Source organism: Petromyzon marinus, unplaced genomic scaffold, assembly GCF_048934315.1.
Source record: "Petromyzon marinus isolate PM22_M1 ecotype Great Lakes invasive population unplaced genomic scaffold, UKy_Petmar_22M1.pri1.0 PM_Scaffold_419, whole genome shotgun sequence".
In the NCBI taxonomy this organism is placed as follows: domain Eukaryota; kingdom Metazoa; phylum Chordata; class Hyperoartia; order Petromyzontiformes; family Petromyzontidae; genus Petromyzon; species Petromyzon marinus.
Window position 1 is genome coordinate 60,990 of NW_027423412.1, and position 21,511 is coordinate 82,500.

A 21,511-nucleotide genomic window follows, 5' to 3' on the forward strand; every position below is an offset into this window, starting at 1 on the left:
GACACTACTAACACTACTACTGACACTACTACTGACACTACTACTACTGACACTACTACTGACACTACTACTGACACTACTACTACTGACACTACTACTGACACTACTACTACTACTGACACTACTACTGACACTACTACTACTAACACTACTACTACTGATACTACTACTACTGACACTACTACTGACACTACTACTGACACTACTGACACTAACACTACTACTACTAACACCACTACTACTAACACTACTACTGACACTACTACTAACACTACTGACACTACTACTACTGACACTACTACTACTGACACTACTGACACTACTACTGACACTACTACTGACACTACTACTACTACTGACACTACTACTACTAACACTACTACTAACACTACTACTACTACTGACACTACTACTGACACTACTGACACTACTACTACTGACACTACTACTAACACTACCACTACTACTAACACTACTGACACTACTACTGACACTACTACTACTGACACTACTACTACTGACACTAGTACTACTACTGACACTAGTACTACTACTGACACTACTACTACTACTGACACTACTACTACTGACACTACTGACACTACTACTGACACTACTACTACTGACACTACTACTACTACTGACACTACTGACACTACTGACACTACTACTACTACTAACACTACTACTACTACTACTGACACTACTACTACCACTACTACTGACACTACTACTGACACTACTAACACTACTACTACTGACACTACTACTGACACTACTACTACTAACACTACTGACACTACTGACACTACTACTACTGACACTACTACTACTACTGACACTACTACTACTACTGACACTAGTACTACTACTGACACTACTACTACTGACACTACTGACACTACTACTACTGACACTACTACTACTGACACTACTACTACTGACACTACTAACACTACCACTACTACTGACACTACTACTACTAACACTACTACTACTGACACTACTACTGACACTACTACTACTACTGACACTACTGACACTACTACTGACACTACTACTACTGACACTACTACTACTGAGTGTCTCACGTAGGCCTTGAGTGCCGAGTGTCTCCGCTGAGCTGTGGAGAGCAAGCTGTCTCCCCAGTCGGCGGTCCGCACGGACACGGGACAGGAGAGACGCAGACGCAGGACACGGAGACACAGAGACGGCAGTGTCCACCGGCTGTCTCGTGTCCCACCCAGCTGAGACACACAGAGAGACAGAGACAGTGAGACAGAGACACACAGAGACACACAGAGACACACAGAGACACAGGGTGAGACAGAGAGACACAGGAGAGACGCAGACGCAGGACACGGAGACACAGAGACGGCAGTGTCCACCGGCTGTCTCGTGTCCCACCCAGCTGAGACACAGACACAGAGACACACACAGTGAGACAGAGACACATAGAGAGACACAGAGAGGGCAGTGTCCACCGGCTGTCTCGTGTCCCACCCAGCTGAGACACACAGAGACACAGAGACAGAGAGACACAGGGTGAGACAGAGACACACAGAGACACACAGAGACTCACAGAGACACACAGAGACACACAGAGACACACAGGGTGAGAGAGAGACACACAGAGACACACGGAGACACAGAGAGGGCAGTGTCCACCGGCTGTCTCGTGTCCCACCCAGCTGAGACACACAGACAGAGAGACACACAGTGAGACAGAGACACAGAGACACACAGAGACACAGAGAGACACAGAGACACACAGGGTGAGACAGAGTGAGACAGAGACACAGAGACACACAGAAACTCACAGAGACACACACAGAGACACACAGGGTGAGACAGAGACACAGAGACACACAGAGACACACAGTGAGACACAGAGACACACAGACACACAGTGAGACACAGAGACACAGAGACACACACAGAGACACACAGAGACACAGAGACACACAGAGACACACAGAGACACACAGAGAGACACAGGGTGAGACAGAGAGACACAGGAGAGACGCAGACGCAGGACACGGAGACAGAGAGAGGGCAGTGTCCACCGGCTGTCTCGTGTCCCACCCAGCTGAGACACACAGAGACACACAGGGTGAGACAGAGACACATAGAGAGACACAGAGACACACAGACACACAGAGACACAGATACACACACAGTGAGACAGAGTGAGACAGAGAGACTCACAGAGACACACAGAGACACACAGAGACACACAGAGACACAGAGACACACAGAGACACACAGGGTGAGACACACACAGTGAGACACACAGACACACAGAGACACACAGAGACACACAGAGACACACAGACACACAGTGAGACACAGAGACACAGAGACACACACAGAGACACACAGAGACACACAGAGACACAGAGACACACAGAGAGACACACAGAGAGACGCAGACGCAGGACACGGAGACAGAGAGAGGGCAGTGTCCACCGGCTGTCTCGTGTCCCACCCAGCTGAGACACAGAGACACAGAGACAGTGAGACAGAGACACAGAGACACACAGTGAGACAGAGACACACAGAGACACACAGAGACACAGAGACACACAGAGACACACACAGAGACACACAGAGACACAGAGACACACACAGAGAGACAGAGACACACACAGAGACACACACAGAGACACAGAGACAGTGAGACAGAGACACACAGACACACAGTGAGACACAGAGACACAGGGTGAGACAGAGAGACACAGAGACACACAGAGACACACAGAGACACACAGACACAGGGTGAGACAGAGAGACACAGGAGAGACGCAGACACAGGACACGGAGACACAGAGAGGGCAGTGTCCACCGGCTGTCTCGTGTCCCACCCAGCTGAGACACAGAGAGACAGAGAGACACAGAGTGAGACAGAGACACAGAGACACACAGAGACACACAGAGACACAGAGACACACAGTGAGACACAGAGAGGGCAGTGTCCACCGGCTATCTCGTGTCCCACCCAGCTGAGACACACAGAGAGACACACAGTGAGACACACAGACACACAGAGACACACAGAGACACACAGGGTGAGAGAGAGACACACAGAGACACACGGAGACACAGAGAGGGCAGTGTCCACCGGCTGTCTCGTGTCCCACCCAGCTGAGACACAGAGACAGAAAGACACAGGGTGAGACAGAGACACACAGAGACACACAGGGTGAGACAGAGACACACAGAGACACACAGAGACTCACAGAGACACACAGACACACACAGTGAGACACAGAGACACACAGACACACAGTGAGACACAGAGACACAGAGACACACAGAGACACAGAGATACACAGAGACACACAGAGACACACAGACACACAGAGAGACACACAGAGAGACGCAGAGAGGGCAGTGTCCACCGGCTGTCTCGTGTCCCACCCAGCTGAGACACACAGAGAGACAGAGACAGTGAGACAGAGACACACAGAGACACACAGAGACACACAGGGTGAGAGAGAGACACACAGAGACACACAGGGTGAGAGAGAGACACACAGAGACACACAGAGACACAGAGACACACAGAGACACAGAGAGACACAGTGAGACACAGAGACACACAGAGACACAGAAACACACAGGGTGAGACAGAGACACACAGAGACACACAGAGACACAGAGACACACAGAGACACAGAGAGACACAGAGACACACAGGGTGAGACAGAGACACACAGAGACACACAGGGTGAGAGAGACACACAGAGACACACGGAGACACAGAGAGGGCAGTGTCCACCGGCTGTCTCGTGTCCCACCCAGCTGAGACACAGACAGTGAGACAGAGAGACACAGGGTGAGACAGAGACACAGAGACTCACAGAGACACACAGAGACACACACAGTGAGACAGAGACACAGAGACACAGACACACAGAGACACACAGAGACACACAGGGTGAGACAGAGACACACAGAGACACACAGAGACACAGTGACACACAGAGACATACAGGGTGAGACAGAGACACATAGAGAGACACAGAGACACACACAGAGACACACAGAGACACACAGGGTGAGACAGAGACACACAGAGACACACAGGGTGAGACAGAGACACACAGAGACACACAGAGACACACAGGGTGAGACAGTGACACACAGAGACACACAGAGACACACACAGAGACTCACAGAGACTCACAGAGAGACTCACCCAGAGACACACAGAGACACACAGAGACACACAGAGACACACAGTGAGACAGAGACACAGGGTGAGACAGAGACACACAGAGACACACAGAGACACACACAGAGACACACAGAGACACAGAGACACAGAGACACACAGGGTGAGACAGAGACACACAGAGACACACACAGAGACACACAGAGACACAGAGACACAGAGACACACAGAGACACAGAGACACACAGACACACAGTGAGACACACAAAGACACACAGAGACACACAGAGACACACAGAGACACACAGGGTGAGACAGTGACACACAGAGACACACAGAGACACACACAGAGACTCACAGAGACTCACAGAGAGACACAGACACACACAGTGAGACACAGAGACACACAGACACACAGTGAGACACAGAGACACAGAGACACACAGAGACACAGAGATACACAGAGACACACAGAGACACACGGACACACAGAGAGACACACAGAGACACACAGAGACTCTCACAGAGACTCTCACAGAGACACACACAGAGACAGAGAGACACACAGAGACACAGAGACACACAGACACACAGGGTGAGACAGAGACACACAGAGACACACAGAGACACAGGGTGAGACAGAGACACACAGAGACACACAGAGACACACAGAGACACACAGAGACCCACAGAGACACACAGAGACACACACAGACACACAGAGACACACACAGACACACAGAGACACACAAAGACTCACAGAGACTCACAGAGAGACACAGAGACTCACAGAGACACACAGAGACACACAGAGACTCACAGAGACTCACAGAGAGACACACAGAGACACACACAGAGACACACAGGGTGAGACAGAGACACACAGAGACACAGAGACACACAGACACACAGTGAGACACACAAAGACACACAGAGACACACAGAGACACACAGGGTGAGACAGTGACACACAGAGACACACAGAGAGACACACAGAGACACACAGACACACAGAGACACACAGAGAGACACACAGAGACACACAGACACACAGAGACACACAGAGACACACAGACACACAGAGACACACAGAGAGACACACAGAGACACACAGACACACAGAGACACACAGAGACACACACAGAGACACACAGAGACACACAGAGACACACAGACACACAGAGACACACAGAGACACACAGACACACAGAGACACACAGAGACACACACAGAGACACACAGAGACACACAGACACACAGAGACACACACACACACAGAGACACACACAGTGAGACAGAGACACACAGACACACAGTGAGACAGAGACACACAGAGACACACAGAGACACACACAGAGACACACAGAGACACACAGAGACACACACAGAGACACACAGAGACACACAGAGACACACACAGAGACACACAGAGACACACACAGAGACACACAGAGACACACAGAGACACACAGAGACACACACAGAGACACACAGAGACACACACAGAGACACACAGAGACACACACAGAGACACACAGAGACACACACAGAGACACACAGAGACACACAGAGACACACACAGAGACACACACAGAGACACACAGAGACACAGAGACACACACAGACACACAGAGACACACAGAGACACAGAGACACACAGAGACACACACAGAGACACACAGAGACACACAGAGACACACACAGAGACACACAGAGACACACAGAGACACACACACACAGAGAGACACACAGAGACACACACAGAGACACACAGAGACACAGAGACACACACAGACACACAGAGACACACAGAGACACAGAGACACACAGAGACACACACAGAGACACACAGAGACACACAGAGACACACACAGAGACACACAGAGACACACAGTGTGAGACAGAGACACAGAGACACACAGTGAGACACAGAGACTCACACAGAGACACACAGAGACACAGAGACACAGGGTGAGACAGAGACACACAGAGACATTGAGACAGAGACACACAGAGACACACAGAGACACACAGAGACACAGAGACACACACAGTGAGACACAGAGACACACAGAGACACACAGAGACTCACAGAGACACACAGAGACACACAGAGTGAGACAGAGACACACAGAGACACAGAGACACACAGGGTGAGACACAGAGACACAGTGAGACAGAGACACACAGAGACACACAGACACACAGAGACACAGAGACACACAGAGACACACAGGGTGAGACAGAGACACAGAGACACACACAGAAACACAGAGACACACAGAGACACACAGAGACACACACAGAGACACACAGAGACACACAGAGACACACAGAGACACACACAGTGAGACACAGGGTGAGACAGAGACACAGAGACACACAGAGAGACACAGGGTGAGACACAGACACACAGAGACACACAGAGACACAGAGAGACACACAGAGACACACAGAGACACACACAGAGACACACAGAGACACAGAGACACACAGAGACACACACAGAGACACACAGAGACACACAGAGACACAGAGACACACAGAGACACACACAGAGACACACAGAGACACACAGAGACACAGAGACACACAGAGACACACACAGAGACACACACAGAGACACAGAGACACAGACACAGAGACACACAGAGACACACAGACACACAGTGAGACAGACACACAGTGAGACAGAGACACAGAGACACACAGACACACAGTGAAACAGAGAGACACAGAGACACAGAGACACACAGAGACACACAGAGACACACAGAGACACAGAGACACACAGAGACACACAGAGACACAGAGGCACACAGGATGAGACAGAGACACAGAGACACACAGAGACACAGACACACACAGGGTGAGACAGAGACACAGAGACACACAGAGACACACAGGGTGAGACAGAGACACACACAGACACACAGAGACACAAAGGGTGAGACAGAGACACAGAGACATACAGAGACACACAGGGTGAGACAGAGACACAGAGACACACAGAGACACACAGAGACACACAGGGTGAGACAGAGACACAGAGACACACAGAGACGCAGAGACACACAGAGACAAAGAGACACACAGAGACACAGAGACACACAGGGTGAGACAGAGACACACAGAGACACACAGAGACAGAGAGACACACAGAGACACACAGGGTGAGACAGAGACACACAGAGACACACAGAGGCACACAGGGTGAGACAGAGACACAGAGACACACAGAGACACAGGGAGACACAGAGACACAGGGTGAGACAGAGACACGGAGAAACACAGAGACACGGAGAGACACAGAGACACACACATACACAGAGATACACAGAGACACACAGGGTGAGACAGAGAGAGACGGAGAGAGAGAGACACGGGGAGAGAGAGACACGGGGAGAGAGAGACACGGGGAGAGAGAGACACGGGTAGAGAGAGACACGGGGAGAGAGAGACACGGGGAGAGAGAGACACGGGGAGAGAGAGAGACACGGGGAGAGAGACACGAGGAGAGAGAGACACGGGGAGAGAGACACGGGGAGAGAGAGACACGGGGAGAGAGAGACACGGGGAGAGAGAGACACGGGGAGAGAGAGACACGAGGAGAGAGACACGGGGAGAGACACGGGGAGAGAGAGACACGGGGAGAGAGAGACACGGGGAGAGAGAGACACGAGGAGAGAGACACGGGGAGAGACACGGGGAGAGAGAGACACGGGGAGAGAGAGACACGGGGAGAGAGAGACACGGGGAGAGAGACACGGGGAGAGAGAGACACGGGGTGAGAGAGACACGGGGAGAGAGAGACACGGGGCGAGAGACACGGGGAGAGAGAGACACGGGGAGAGAGAGACACGGGGAGAGAGAGACACGGGGAGAGAGAGACACGGGTGAGAGAGAGACACGGGGAGAGAGACACGGGGAAAGAGAGAGACACGGGGAGAGAGAGACACGGGGAGAGAGACACGGGTAGAGAGAGACACGGAGAGAGAGAGAGACACGGAGAGAGAGAGACACGGGGGAGAGAGACATGGGGAGAGAGACACGGGGAGAGAGACACGGGGGGAGAGAGACACGGGGGGAGAGACACGGGGAGAGAGACACGGGGAGAGAGATTGACACGGGTTTAGAGAGAGACACGGGGAGAGAGAGACACGGGGAGAGAGACACGGAGAGAGACACGGGGAGAGAGAGACACGGGGAGAGAGAGAGACACGGGTTTAGAGAGAGACACACGGGGAGACAGAGACATGGGGAGAGAGAGACACGGGGAGAGAGAGAGACACGGGGTGAGAGGTGCACCTAGCCTGGCACAGTATGGGGGGCGGGTTACAGCTGCTGGGTCTGTCCCGTGACCTCCTGTCCACGACCACGTTGACACTCCACGTTGACACTCCACGTGTCCACGTGGAGTGTCAACGTGCACCTAGGGTGGCCACGTGGATCGTTCGGACGCTCGCCGCGGAGGAGAGGCTGCCGCTCCTCTGTCAGGAGCTGGACCGGTACTGCCTGGATCTCTACGGTATCCAGGAGACCCGGTGGAGAGGCTGCCGCTCCTCTGTCGGGAGCTGGACCGGTACCGTCTGGATCTCTGTGGTATACAGGAGGCCCCCATTCATCTGACGGGAGCTGGTTAAGTCCCGCCTGGACCTCTGTAGATTTCAGGAAGTCCGGTGGACTGGTTCTGGCCTGTATGTAGAGAGGCTGCCGCTACTCTGTCGGGAGCTGGACCGGTACCGTCTGGATCTCTGTGGTATACAGGAGGTCCGGTGGACTGTTTCTGGTGTGTATTTGTACGTTGATAGGAGAGGCTGCCATTGCTCTGTCGGGAGCTGGACCGGTACCGCCTGGACCTCTGCGGTATCCAGGAGACCCGGTGGAGAGGCTGCCACTCCTCTGTCGGGAGCTGGACCGGTACCGTATGGATATCTGTGGTATACAGGAGGCCCCCATTCATCTGACAGGAGCTGGTTAAGTCCCGCCTGGACCTCTGTAGATTTCAGGAAGTCCGGTGGACTGGTTCTGGCCTGTATGTAGAGAGGCTGCCGCTACTCTGTCGGGAGCTGGACCGGTACCGTCTGGATATCTGTGGTATACGGGAGGTCCGGTGGACTGTTTCTGGTGTGTATTTGTACGTGGATAGGAGAGGCTGCCACTCCTCTGTCAGGAGCTGGACCGGTACCACCTGGGACCGTCTGCAGTATCCAGGAGGCCCGGTGGAGAGGCTGCCGCTCCTATGTCGGGAGCTGGACCGGTACCGTCTGGATCTCTGTGGTATATAGGAGGTCCGGTGGACTGTTTCTGGTGTGTATTTGTACGTTGATAGGAGAGACTGCCACTCCTCTGTCGGGAGCTGGACCGGTACCGTCTGGATCTCTGTGGTATACAGGAGGTCCGGTGGACTGTTTCTGGTGTGTATTTGTACGTGGATAGGAGAGGCTGCCACTCCTCTGTCAGGAGCTGGACCGGTACCGCCTGGATATCTGCGGTATTCAGGGAATCCAGTGGACTGGTGCTGCTGTGTGTGAGGAGAGGCTGCCGCTCCTCTGTCAGGAGCTGGACCGGTACTGCCTGGATCTCTACGGTATCCAGGAGACCCGGTGGAGAGGCTGCCACTGCTCTGTCCGGAGCTGGACCGGTACCGTCTGGATCTCTGTGGTATACAGGAGGCCCCCATTCATCTGACGGGAGCTGGTTAAGTCCTACCTGGACCTCTGTAGATTTCAGAAAGTCCGGTGGACTGGTTCTGGCCTGTATGTAGAGAGGCTGCCGCTACTCTGTCGGGAGCTGGACCGGTACCGTCTGGATATCTGCGGTATTCAGGGAATCCAGTGGACTGGTGCTGCTGTGTGTGAGGAGAGGCTGCCGCTCCTCTGTCAGGAGCTGGTCCAGTACTGCCTGGATCTCTGCGGTATCCAGGAGACCCGGTGGAGAGGCTGCCGCTCCTCTGTCGGGAGCTGGACCGGTACCGTCTGGATCTCTGTGGTATACAGGAGGCCCCCATTCATCTGACGGGAGCTGGTTAAGTCCCGCCTGGACCTCTGTAGATTTCAGGAAGTCCGGTGGACTGGTTCTGGCCTGTATGTAGAGAGGCTGCCGCTACTCTGTCGGGAGCTGGACCGGTACCGTCTGGATCTCTGTGGTATACAGGAGGTCCGGTGGACTGTTTCTGGTGTGTATTTGTACGTGGATAGGAGAGGCTGCCGCTCCTCTGTCAGGAGCTGCACCGTCTGGATATCTGTGGTATACGGGAGGTCCGGTGGACTGTTTCTGGTGTGTATTTGTACGTGGATAGGAGAGGCTGCCACTCCTCTGTCAGGAGCTGGACCGGTACCGCCTGGATATCTGCGGTATTCAGGGAATCCAGTGGACTGGTGCTGCTGTGTGTGAGGAGAGGCTGCTGCTCCTCTGTCAGGAGTTGGACCGATACCGCCTGGATATGTGGTATACGGGAGGTCCGGTAGACTGTTTCTGGTGTGTATTTGTACGTTGATAGGAGAGGCTGCCGCTCCTCTGTCGGGAGCTCGACCGGTACCACTTGGATCTCTGTGGCTTTCAGGAGGCCTGGTGCAGTGGTCCAGTAGAATGTGTGTAGAGCAGAGGCTGCCACTGCTCTGTCAGGAGCTGGACCGGTACCGTCTGGATCTCTGTGGTATACAGGAGGCCCCCATTCATCTGACGGGAGCTGGTTAAGTCCCGCCTGGACCTCTGTAGATTTCAGGAAGTCCGGTGGACTGGTTCTGGCCTGTATGTAGAGAGGCTGCCGCTACTCTGTCGGGAGCTGGACCGGTACCGTCTGGATCTCTGTGGTATACGGGAGGTCCGGTGGACTGTTTCTGGTGTGTATTTGTACGTGGATAGGAGAGGCTGCCGCTCCTCTGTCAGGAGCTGGACCGGTACCGCCTGGACCTCTGCGGTATCCAGGAGACCCGGTGGAGAGGCTGCCGCTCCTCTGTCGGGAGCTGGACCGGTACCGTCTGGATCTCTGTGGTATACAGGAGGTCCGGTGGACTGTTTCTGGTGTGTATTTGTACGTTGATAGGAGAGACTGCCACTCCTCTGTCGGGAGCTGGACCGGTACCGTCTGGATCTCTGTGGTATACAGGAGGTCCGGTGGACTGTTTCTGGTGTGTATTTGTACGTGGATAGGAGAGGCTGCCGCTCCTCTGTCAGGAGCTGCACCGTCTGGATATCTGTGGTATACGGGAGGTCCGGTGGACTGTTTCTGGTGTGTATTTGTACGTGGATAGGAGAGGCTGCCACTCCTCTGTCAGGAGCTGGACCGGTACCGCCTGGATATCTGCGGTATTCAGGGAATCCAGTGGACTGGTGCTGCTGTGTGTGAGGAGAGGCTGCTGCTCCTCTGTCAGGAGTTGGACCGATACCGCCTGGATATGTGGTATACGGGAGGTCCGGTAGACTGTTTCTGGTGTGTATTTGTACGTTGATAGGAGAGGCTGCCGCTCCTCTGTCGGGAGCTCGACCGGTACCACTTGGATCTCTGTGGCTTTCAGGAGGCCTGGTGCAGTGGTCCAGTAGAATGTGTGTAGAGCAGAGGCTGCCACTGCTCTGTCAGGAGCTGGACCGGTACCGTCTGGATCTCTGTGGTATACAGGAGGCCCCCATTCATCTGACGGGAGCTGGTTAAGTCCCGCCTGGACCTCTGTAGATTTCAGGAAGTCCGGTGGACTGGTTCTGGCCTGTATGTAGAGAGGCTGCCGCTACTCTGTCGGGAGCTGGACCGGTACCGTCTGGATCTCTGTGGTATACGGGAGGTCCGGTGGACTGTTTCTGGTGTGTATTTGTACGTGGATAGGAGAGGCTGCCGCTCCTCTGTCAGGAGCTGGACCGGTACCGCCTGGACCTCTGCGGTATCCAGGAGACCCGGTGGAGAGGCTGCCGCTCCTCTGTCGGGAGCTGGACCGGTACCGTCTGGATATCTGTGGTATACAGGAGGCCCCCATTCATCTGACGGGAGCTGGTTAAGTCCTACCTGGACCTCTGTAGATTTCAGGAAGTCCGGTGGACTGGTTCTGGCCTGTATGTAGAGAGGCTGCCACTCCTCTGTCGGGAGCTGGACCGGTACCGTCTGGATCTCTGTGGTATACAGGAGGTCCGGTGGACTGTTTCTGGTGTGTATTTGTACGTGGATAGGAGAGGCTGCCGCTCCTCTGTCAGGAGCTGGACCGTCTGGATATCTGTGGTATACGGGAGGTCCGGTGGACTGTTTCTGGTGTGTATTTGTACGTTGATAGGAGAGGATTGCCATTGCTCTGTCGGGAGCTGGACCGGTACCGCCTGGACCTCTGCGGTATCCAGGAGACCCGGTGGAGAGGCTGCCACTCCTCTGTCGGGAGCTGGACCGGTACCGTCTGGATCTCTGTGGTATACAGGAGGCCCCCATTCATCTGACGGGAGCTGGTTAAGTCCCGCCTGGACCTCTGTAGATTTCAGGAAGTCCGGTGGACTGGTTCTGGCCTGTATGTAGAGAGGCTGCCGCTCCTCTGTCGGGAGCTGGACCGGTACCGTCTGGATCTCTGTGGTATACGGGAGGTCCGGTGGACTGTTTCTGGTGTGTATTTGTACGTGGATAGGAGAGGCTGCCGCTCCTCTGTCGGGAGCTGGACTGGTACCACTTGGATCTCTGTGGTATACAGGAGGTCCGTTGGACTGTTTCTGGTGTGTATTTGTACGTGGATAGGAGAGGCTGCCGCTACTCCGTCGGGAGCTGGATTGGTACCGCCTGGATCTCTGTGGTATACAGGAGGTCCGGTGGACTGTTTCTGGTGTGTATTTGTACGTGGATAGGAGAGGCTGCCGCTACTCTGTCGGGAGCTGGACTGGTACCACTTGGATCTCTGTGGTATACAGGAGGTCCGGTGGACTGTTTCTGGTGTGTATTTGTACGTGGATAGGAGAGGCTGCCGCTACTCTGTCGGGAGCTGGACCGGTACCGCCTGGGACCGTCTGCAGTATCCAGGAGGCCCGGTGGACTGGTGCTGGTGTCTGTTTGTAGAGTAGTGGAGAGTCTGCCGCGCATCTGACGGGAGCTGGACCGGTAACCACCTGGTTGTGGCTGGTGGTTGTGGTTGTGGTAGCGGTTGTGGCTGCTGCTACCTTGATGGTGGCAAGTTCCCGCAGATCGACCTCCCCACGGAGCTGTATGCCGCACTCGGAGCGAACTCTCCACCTATCCACGTCCAGACCCACTCCCACCTCAACAACAACAACAACAACAACAACCACAACCACCACTACAACCGCCACCACCACTCCCACACCTCAACAACCGCTACCGCTACCACGAACAACCACTCCCACCGTCAACCACCGCAACCGCCACTCCCACCTCAACAACCACAACAACAACAACTACCACAACCACCACTACAACCGCCACCACCACTCCAACCACAACAAGAACAACCGCTACCACGAACGACCACTCCCACCACCACCACCACCACCACAACAACCGCCACCACCACTCCCACCCTCAACCACCGCAACCACCAACCACCACTCCCACCTCAACAACAACAACAACAACAACAACCACAACCACCACTACAACCGCCACCACCACTCCTACACCTCAACAACCGCTACCGCTACCACGAACAACCACTCCCACCGTCAACCACCGCAACCGCCACTCCCACCTCAACAACCACAACAACAACAACAACCACCACTACAACCACAACCACCACTACAACCGCCACCACCACTCCCACATCTCAACAACCACCACTACAACCACAACCACCACTACAACCACAACCACCACTACAACCGCCACCACCACTCCCACATCTCAACAACCACAACCACCACTACAACCACAACCACAACCACCACTACAACCGCCACCACCACTCCCACACCTCAACAACCACAACCGCTACCACGAACGACCACTACCACACCACCACCACCACAACTACCACCACAACAACCGCCACCACCACTCCCACCCTCAATCACCGCAACCACCAACCACCAACAACCACCACCGCCACTCCCACCTCAACAACCACAACAACAACAACAACCACAACAACAACAACCGCCACCACCACTCCAAGCTCAACAACAACAACCGCTATCACCACCACCACCACCACAACTACCAACAACCGCCACCGCCACAATCACTCCCACCTCAACAACCACAACAACAACAACAACCACCACTACAACCGCCACCACCACTCCCACACCTCAACAACCACAACCACCACTACAACCACAACCACCACTACAACCACAACCACCACTACAACCACAACCACAACCACCACTACAACCGCCACCACCATTCCACACCTCAACAACAACAACCGCTACCACGAACGACCACAACCACCACCGCCACTCCCACCTCAACAACAACCACAACAACAACCACAACCACCACAACAACCACGAACAACCACTCCCACCCTCAACGGCAACCACCACCACCGCAACCGCCACAACCACTCCCACCTCAACAACCACAACAACAACAACAACAACCACCACTCCCACCTCAACAACAACAACAACAACCACCACTCCCACCTCAACAACCACAACAACAACAACCACTACAACCGCCACCACCACTCCCACCTCAACAACCACAACAACAACAACCGCCACCACCACTCCCACCTCAACAACCACAACAACAACAACAACAACCACCACTCCCACCTCAACAACCACAACAACAACCACTACAACCGCCACCACCACTCCCACCTCAATAACAACCACCACCACCAACCACCACCACCACTCCAAGCTCAACAACAACAACCGCTATCACTACAACCACTACCACCACCACCACAACTACCAAGAACCACCACCGCCACAATCACTCCCACCTCAACAACCACAACAACAACAACCACAACCACCACTCCCACCTCAATAACCACCACCAACAACAACCGCCACCACCACTCCAAGCTCAACAACAACAACCGCTATCACTACAACCACTACCACCACCACCACCACCACAACTACCAACAACCGCCACCATCACTCCCACCTCAACAACCACAACAACAACAACAACCACAACCACAACAACAACAACAACAACCACAACAACAACCACCACTACAACCGCCACCACCACTCCCACCTCAATAACCACCACCAACAACCGCCACCACCACTCCAAGCTCAACAACAACAACAACCACAACCACCAACAACCGCCACCACCACTCCCACACCTCAATAACCACAACCACCACCACCAACCACCACCACCACTCCAAGCTCAACAACAACAACCGCTATCACTACAACCACTACCACCACCACAACTACCACCACAACAACCGCCACCACCACTCCCACCTCAATAACCACAACCACCACCAACAACCGCCACCACCACTCCAAGCTCAACAACAACAACCGCTATCACTACAACCACCACCACCACCACCACAACTACCACCATAACAACCGCTACCACTGCCTACAACAACCACCGCCACCACAACCACAACAAACGCAACAGCCACAACCACCGCTGCCCACAACAATGGCCGCCATTGGCCACTAAGCGACTCTGTGATGTCACCACGGTGCCTGAGCCAGGCTAGGTGCACCAGGAGGTCACGTGGCAGACCCAGTGGCCGATGCACCACCTGTGCCCCCTACTGTGCCAACCCGCTGTGCTTTAGCCACCCGGCGCTCCGCTCGTTGTTGTGAGCGTCGCTCCTCCGCCCTCCGTTGTTGTTGGAGGGCGACTGCCTCCAACTGCCCAGTAGCGTCCTTCACGAGCCTCCTCCACAGAGGCCGATCTTGACACCGCTGGTACCAGTCATCGGCAAGTCCACTCAGCTCCACGTCCTCCTGTACCACGTCACTCCATCTCTTCTCTTAGCCCGTGCCGCGCCCGTTTAGCCCCCTCGATCCGGCCGAACAAAAGCTGCTTGGGCATTCGGTGACAGGGAATGCGGGCTAGCTAATGCAGCCTTGCCTGCCGGAGGAGCTCACCGATGGGACTTTAACCAGGCTGGATTGTGTGAGCTCCTCACACAATCCAGTCTGGTTAAAGCCAGAATGGGTCATAGGCAGGCCAGCGTAAATGTTTCTAACCGGCGAAGATGTTCCATTAGGGGGGTCCACGTTTCGCAAGCGTAGAGAAGGGAGGGAATGACCGTAGCCGAGAAGACCTGAAGCTTAGTGCGGAGCGACAGACTAGGTAGCTTCCACACAGCGTTACGCAACCGATGAAAAGATATTGCCGCTCGACTGATTCGGAGTGAGACCTCTGCTGTTAAACTGGAGCCGGTCACAAGCACACTGCCCAGGTATGGGAAACTCTCCACTCTCTCCACAACTGCCCCATCACCGATTGGAAGTTGTGGGGGTGGAGTATCCGATGGTACAAAATACCCAGGCAGGTGCTTAGTTTTGGTGGGGCTGATGGTAAGGCCCCACCTCTTAGTGGCAAGCTCCAGTCTCAGCAGCAGCGTCTCCAACTCCTCCTCTGACTGAGCAGCTATTACCAAATCATCGGCATACATAACGTGGTTGAGCAATAGGGAGCCATCCCTTGACCGCACCCGGGCATCGATCAGCCTCCCATTATATCTGTACCAAATGGAGATTCCCCCGGTACAGCTATTGAAGGCTTCACGAACTACGTGGTCAAAATAGTTGTTAAATAATGTGGGAGCCAGAGGACATCCCTGTCGCACCCCAAGGTGTACAGGGAATGGCTCTGACTCCCGACCACATAGTTTTACCCGGGCCCGCTCACCATCATGAAGGCCCTTAATGATCGTGAGCAGGGGGTCAGGGACTCCAAAAGCACGAAGAACAACCCAGAGCCCAGGCCTACCGATGGTATCACAGGCCTTGGACCAGGTCAATAAAGCGGAGATGTAGGTCTTGCTGGAATTCCCTACACCTCTGCTGTAGCAGACGGACACAAAATATGGCATCCGTGCAGGACCGCCCTTTCCTGAAACCGCACTGGGGCTCCGCAAGCCTCTCCTCAGCGTGCCTGGCGAGGCGATGCTGTTGAATAATCCTTGCCAGGACCTTTCCCGGCCTCACACTGAGGGTGCGAGACGCACCTGTAAGTTGTTACGGACTGTGCGGTCCCCCTTCCTTAAAAAGAGCCCGGGACCCACCAGGGCATCCTTCCGACCCTGGGGGAAAACCCATCGAGCGCCCCAGAGCGTCGTGATGATTTACATTATGAGACCTCCTCTTTGCCAGTAACAAGATATGGTCGTGATGTCGCGTAGGGGAGCCGCGCGGACGAGCGCCAAACCTCCCTCAGCAGTTTCGCCTGGGAGATCGTCTCTGCCCCCCCCCCCCCGACTCCCGGATCGACCTCGACCGAGCCGCTAACAGAGGGGGGCGACTGCTTCCGACAACATTTGAGGCACCGCAGCCGCCCCCGATCTTGGCCCACCACCACCACCCACCCCCCGCCCCCGCCAGCCGGTGATTTTTCGCGGGCCGAGGGGAATTCCCCGCCCACCACCACCACCATCACCACTATCACCATCACCATCACCACCACCATCACCACCATCATCACTATCACTATCACCACCATCACCACTACCATCACCACCACCATCACCACCATCATCACCACCACCATCACCACCACCACCACCACCATCACCACCACCACCACCACCAACCACGTGGTGGTGGTGGTGGTGGTGGTGGCGGTCGTCGTTGTCGTCGACGACCCTGGCCATTGACCGGCCCGTCACTCCGCGAGGAGGGAGGAGCCGTTTCGGATGACGCTAGAACGTCGGCTCCGTGGCTGAAGGGGGCCACCGACGTCGGCTCCGTGGCTGAAGGGGGGCCACCGACGTCGGCTCCGTGGCTGAAGGGGGGCCACCGACGTCGGCTCCGTGGCTGAGGGGGGCCACCGACGTCGGCTCCGTGGCTGAGGGGGGCCACCGACGTCGGCTCCGGCCTCCCTCGCCGACGTTGGGTGTCGTCCACGGCGGCCTGTTTGTGGGCCTGTTGCTTTTTCTCAACCATCCTGAACACCTCCTCTTGTCAGCCAGGGCCCCTGGGGAGGTCTGGACCACGTTCCCAAATGCACGGGGGGTCGGAGATTGGATCAACGTTTTTTTTTCACCTCGAATGATGGTAATAGGTGTGGCGCTGACCCGTGAATTATTTGATGGAGTTAAATAGAGATTTGTGATCGCGGGCCACTGAGACAGACTCCATCTCCTCGGCAACCCGCGACCACCACCCATCCTTGCAGCGCCCTCACGGCTCTCCGAACCTCCGAGCGAAGGCTGCGGTAAGCCTCCTCATTCTCTTGACGTGGGATTCTGTAGCCGGTGACACTGGGCCTGTCGCTTTTTCTCAACCATCCTGAACACCTCCTCTTGTCAGCCAGGGCCCCTGGGGAGGTCTGGACCACGTTCCCAAATGCACGGGGGGTCGGAGATTGGATCAACGTTTTTTTTTCACCTCGAATGATGGTAATAGGTGTGGCGCTGACCCGTGAATTATTTGATGGAGTTAAATAGAGATTTGTGATCGCGGGCCACTGAGACAGACTCCATCTCCTCGGCAACCCGCGACCACCACCCATCCTTGCAGCGCCCTCACGGCTCTCCGAACCTCCGAGCGAAGGCTGCGGTAAGCCTCCTCATTCTCTTGACGTGGGATTCTGTAGCCGATGAGAGTGGGCCTGTCGCTTTTTCTCAACCATCCTGAACACCTCCTCTTGTCAGCCAGGGTCTCTGGGGAGGTCTGGACCGCGTTCCCAAATGCATGGGGGGTCGGAGATTGGATCAACGTTTTTTTCCCCTACTGATGGTAATAGGTGTGGTGCTGCAGGTTACTTTTTTGATGGAGTTAAATAGAGATTTGTGATCACGGGCCACAGAGGCAGACTCCCATCTCCTCAGCAACCCGCGACCACCACCCATCCTTGCAGCGCCTCACGGCTCTCCGAACCTCCGAGCGAAGGCTGCGGTAAGCCTCCTCATTCTCTTGACGTGGGATGCTGTAGCCGATGAGAGTGGGCCTGTCGCTTTTTCTCAACCATCCTGAACACCTCCTCCGTCAGCCAGGGTCTCTGTGGAGGTCTGGACCGTGTGCCCAAATGCATGGGGGGTCGGAGATTGGATCAACGTTTTTTTTTCACCTCGAATGATGGTGATAGGTGTGGCGCTGACCGGTGAATTATTTGATGGAGTTAGAGATTCGTGATCACGGGCCACCGAGGCAGACTCCCATCTCCTCAGCAACCCGCGACCACCACCCATCCTTGCAGCGCCTCACGGCTCTCCGAACCTCCGAGCGAAGGCTGCGGTAAGCCTCCTCATTCTCTGACGTGGGATTCTGTAGCCGATGACAGTGGGCCTGTCGCTTTTTCTCAACCATCCTGAACACCTCCTCCGTCAGCCAGGGTCCCTGGGGAGGTCTGGACCGCGTTCCCAAATGCATGGGGGGTCGGAGATTGGATCAACGTTTTTTTCCCCTACTGATGGTAATAGGTGTGGTGCTGCAGGTTACTTTTTTGATGGAGTTAAATAGAGATTTGTGATCGCGGGCCACTGAGGCAGACTCCCATCTCCTCAGCAACCCGCGACCACCACCCATCCTTGCAGCGCCCTCACGGCTCTCCGAACCTCCGAGCGAAGGCTGCGGTAAGCCTCCTCATTCTCTTGACGTGGGATTCTGTAGCCGGTGACAGTGGGCCTGTCGCTTTTTCTCAACCATCCTGAACACCTCCTCTTGTCAGCCAGGGTCTCTGGGGAGGTCTGGACCACGTTCCCAAATGCACAGGGGGTCGGAGATTGGATCAACGTTTTTTTCCCCTACTGATGGTAATAGGTGTGGTGCTGCAGGTTACTTTTTTGATGGAGTTAAATAGAGATTTGTGATCACGGGCCACCGAGGCAGACTCCATCTCCTCGGCAACCCGCGACCACCACCCATCCTTGCAGCGCCCTCACGGCTCTCCGAACCTCCGAGCGAAGGCTGCGGTAAGCCTCCTCATTCTCTGATGTGGGATTCTGTAGCCGGTGACAGTGGGCCTGTCGCTTTCTCTCAACCATCCTGAACACCTCCTCTGTCAGCCAGGGTCTCTGGGGAGGTCTGGACCGCGTACCCAAAGCAGCCATTGCAGCTGCATGAGTCACAGTCCTAAACCTCGCCCATTTACCCTCGACATCAGGAGGAGTGGGGGACGATGCCAACCCCCAGCTGCAAGCGATGATGAAATTCTCGCTTGCAACTTTCATCAGATAACTGAGACCAGGCCACTTTATGTTGGAATGGGGTCCTGGGTGTACACCCACCACCGGAGTGGAAGAATGGCAGGCGCATCTTACAGATGACTAGTCGATGGTCAGAGGGCAGATCAGCTCCACGGTAGGTCCTGGTGTCAAGGACATTGGCCGGCATCCGCTGTTCCGTCACTATGTAGCCCAGCAGATGTTCTTGCTTGGACCCGGCATGCATCCATGATGTTGTGTGGATGCGCCGATGCCGGAACAGCGTGCTGGTAACTACAAGCCCATGGGCTGCACAAAAATCTAGCAGCCTCCTACCGTTGTTATTGAGCTGATCTGGCCCATGCCCTCCAATCACTCCAGACCAGGTGCCAGCATCATGACCAACTCGGGCATTGAAGTCGCCCAACAAGATGACTCTATCCCGAGGGGCCACTTTAGCCAGCACCTGTGACAGGAGGTCATAGAAGGCATCTGACTCAGCGGCCTTGCCTGCATCCCTCCACGGATGTTCGTCTTCGGTGGGGGCATAAGTAACCACGACCACCATTCCTCGCCTCCGGTTGATGGGAAGGCGAGCCCAAAGTAGCCTGGGGCTTACAGCTTCCCACACCTCACCGCCACGCTCCCACGCCCCCTTCATTCTTTTGTTCAAAAGAAGAGCCACACACTGTTGTTTGGCAGTCTCCTGCTACCCCGAGTGGAGAACTGTCCACACCTCATAACTAGATCCAGAACTGGTTCCGCCGGACTCTCCTGTACTGCATAGAGATCCAGGCGGTACCGGTCTAGCTCCCGACAGAGGAGTGGGCAGCCTCTCCTCCAGAGATCCAGGCGGTACCGGACCAGCTCCCGACAGAGGAGTGGGCAGCCTCTCCTTCACAACCATCACAACCACTACCCCCACCATCACCTCCATCACCACCACCATCACCACCACCATCACCACCAGCACAACCATCACCGCCACCATCACTACCACGAACACCACCATCACAAGCACCACCCCCCATCACCAACATCACCACCTCCATCCACACCGCCATCACCACCACCATCACAACCAATACCCCCA

General features: G+C 55.0%; 1 protein-coding gene across 1 annotated transcript in view; it reads right to left on the minus strand.

The window, feature by feature from the left end:
- Window positions 1–2,874: 2,874 nt before the first annotated feature.
- Window positions 2,875–21,511, minus strand: part of LOC142923325 (uncharacterized) — a 19,901-nt gene continuing 1,264 nt past the window's right edge. Inside the window, exons 2-3 of the mRNA XM_076064393.1 lie at window positions 13,301–13,399; window positions 2,875–3,804 (exon numbers count right to left, since the gene is read on the minus strand). Of these exons, the coding sequence (XP_075920508.1) occupies window positions 2,983–3,804; window positions 13,301–13,399 (921 nt within the window). The 3' untranslated portion in view covers window positions 2,875–2,982. The remainder of the gene's footprint in view (window positions 3,805–13,300; window positions 13,400–21,511) is intronic.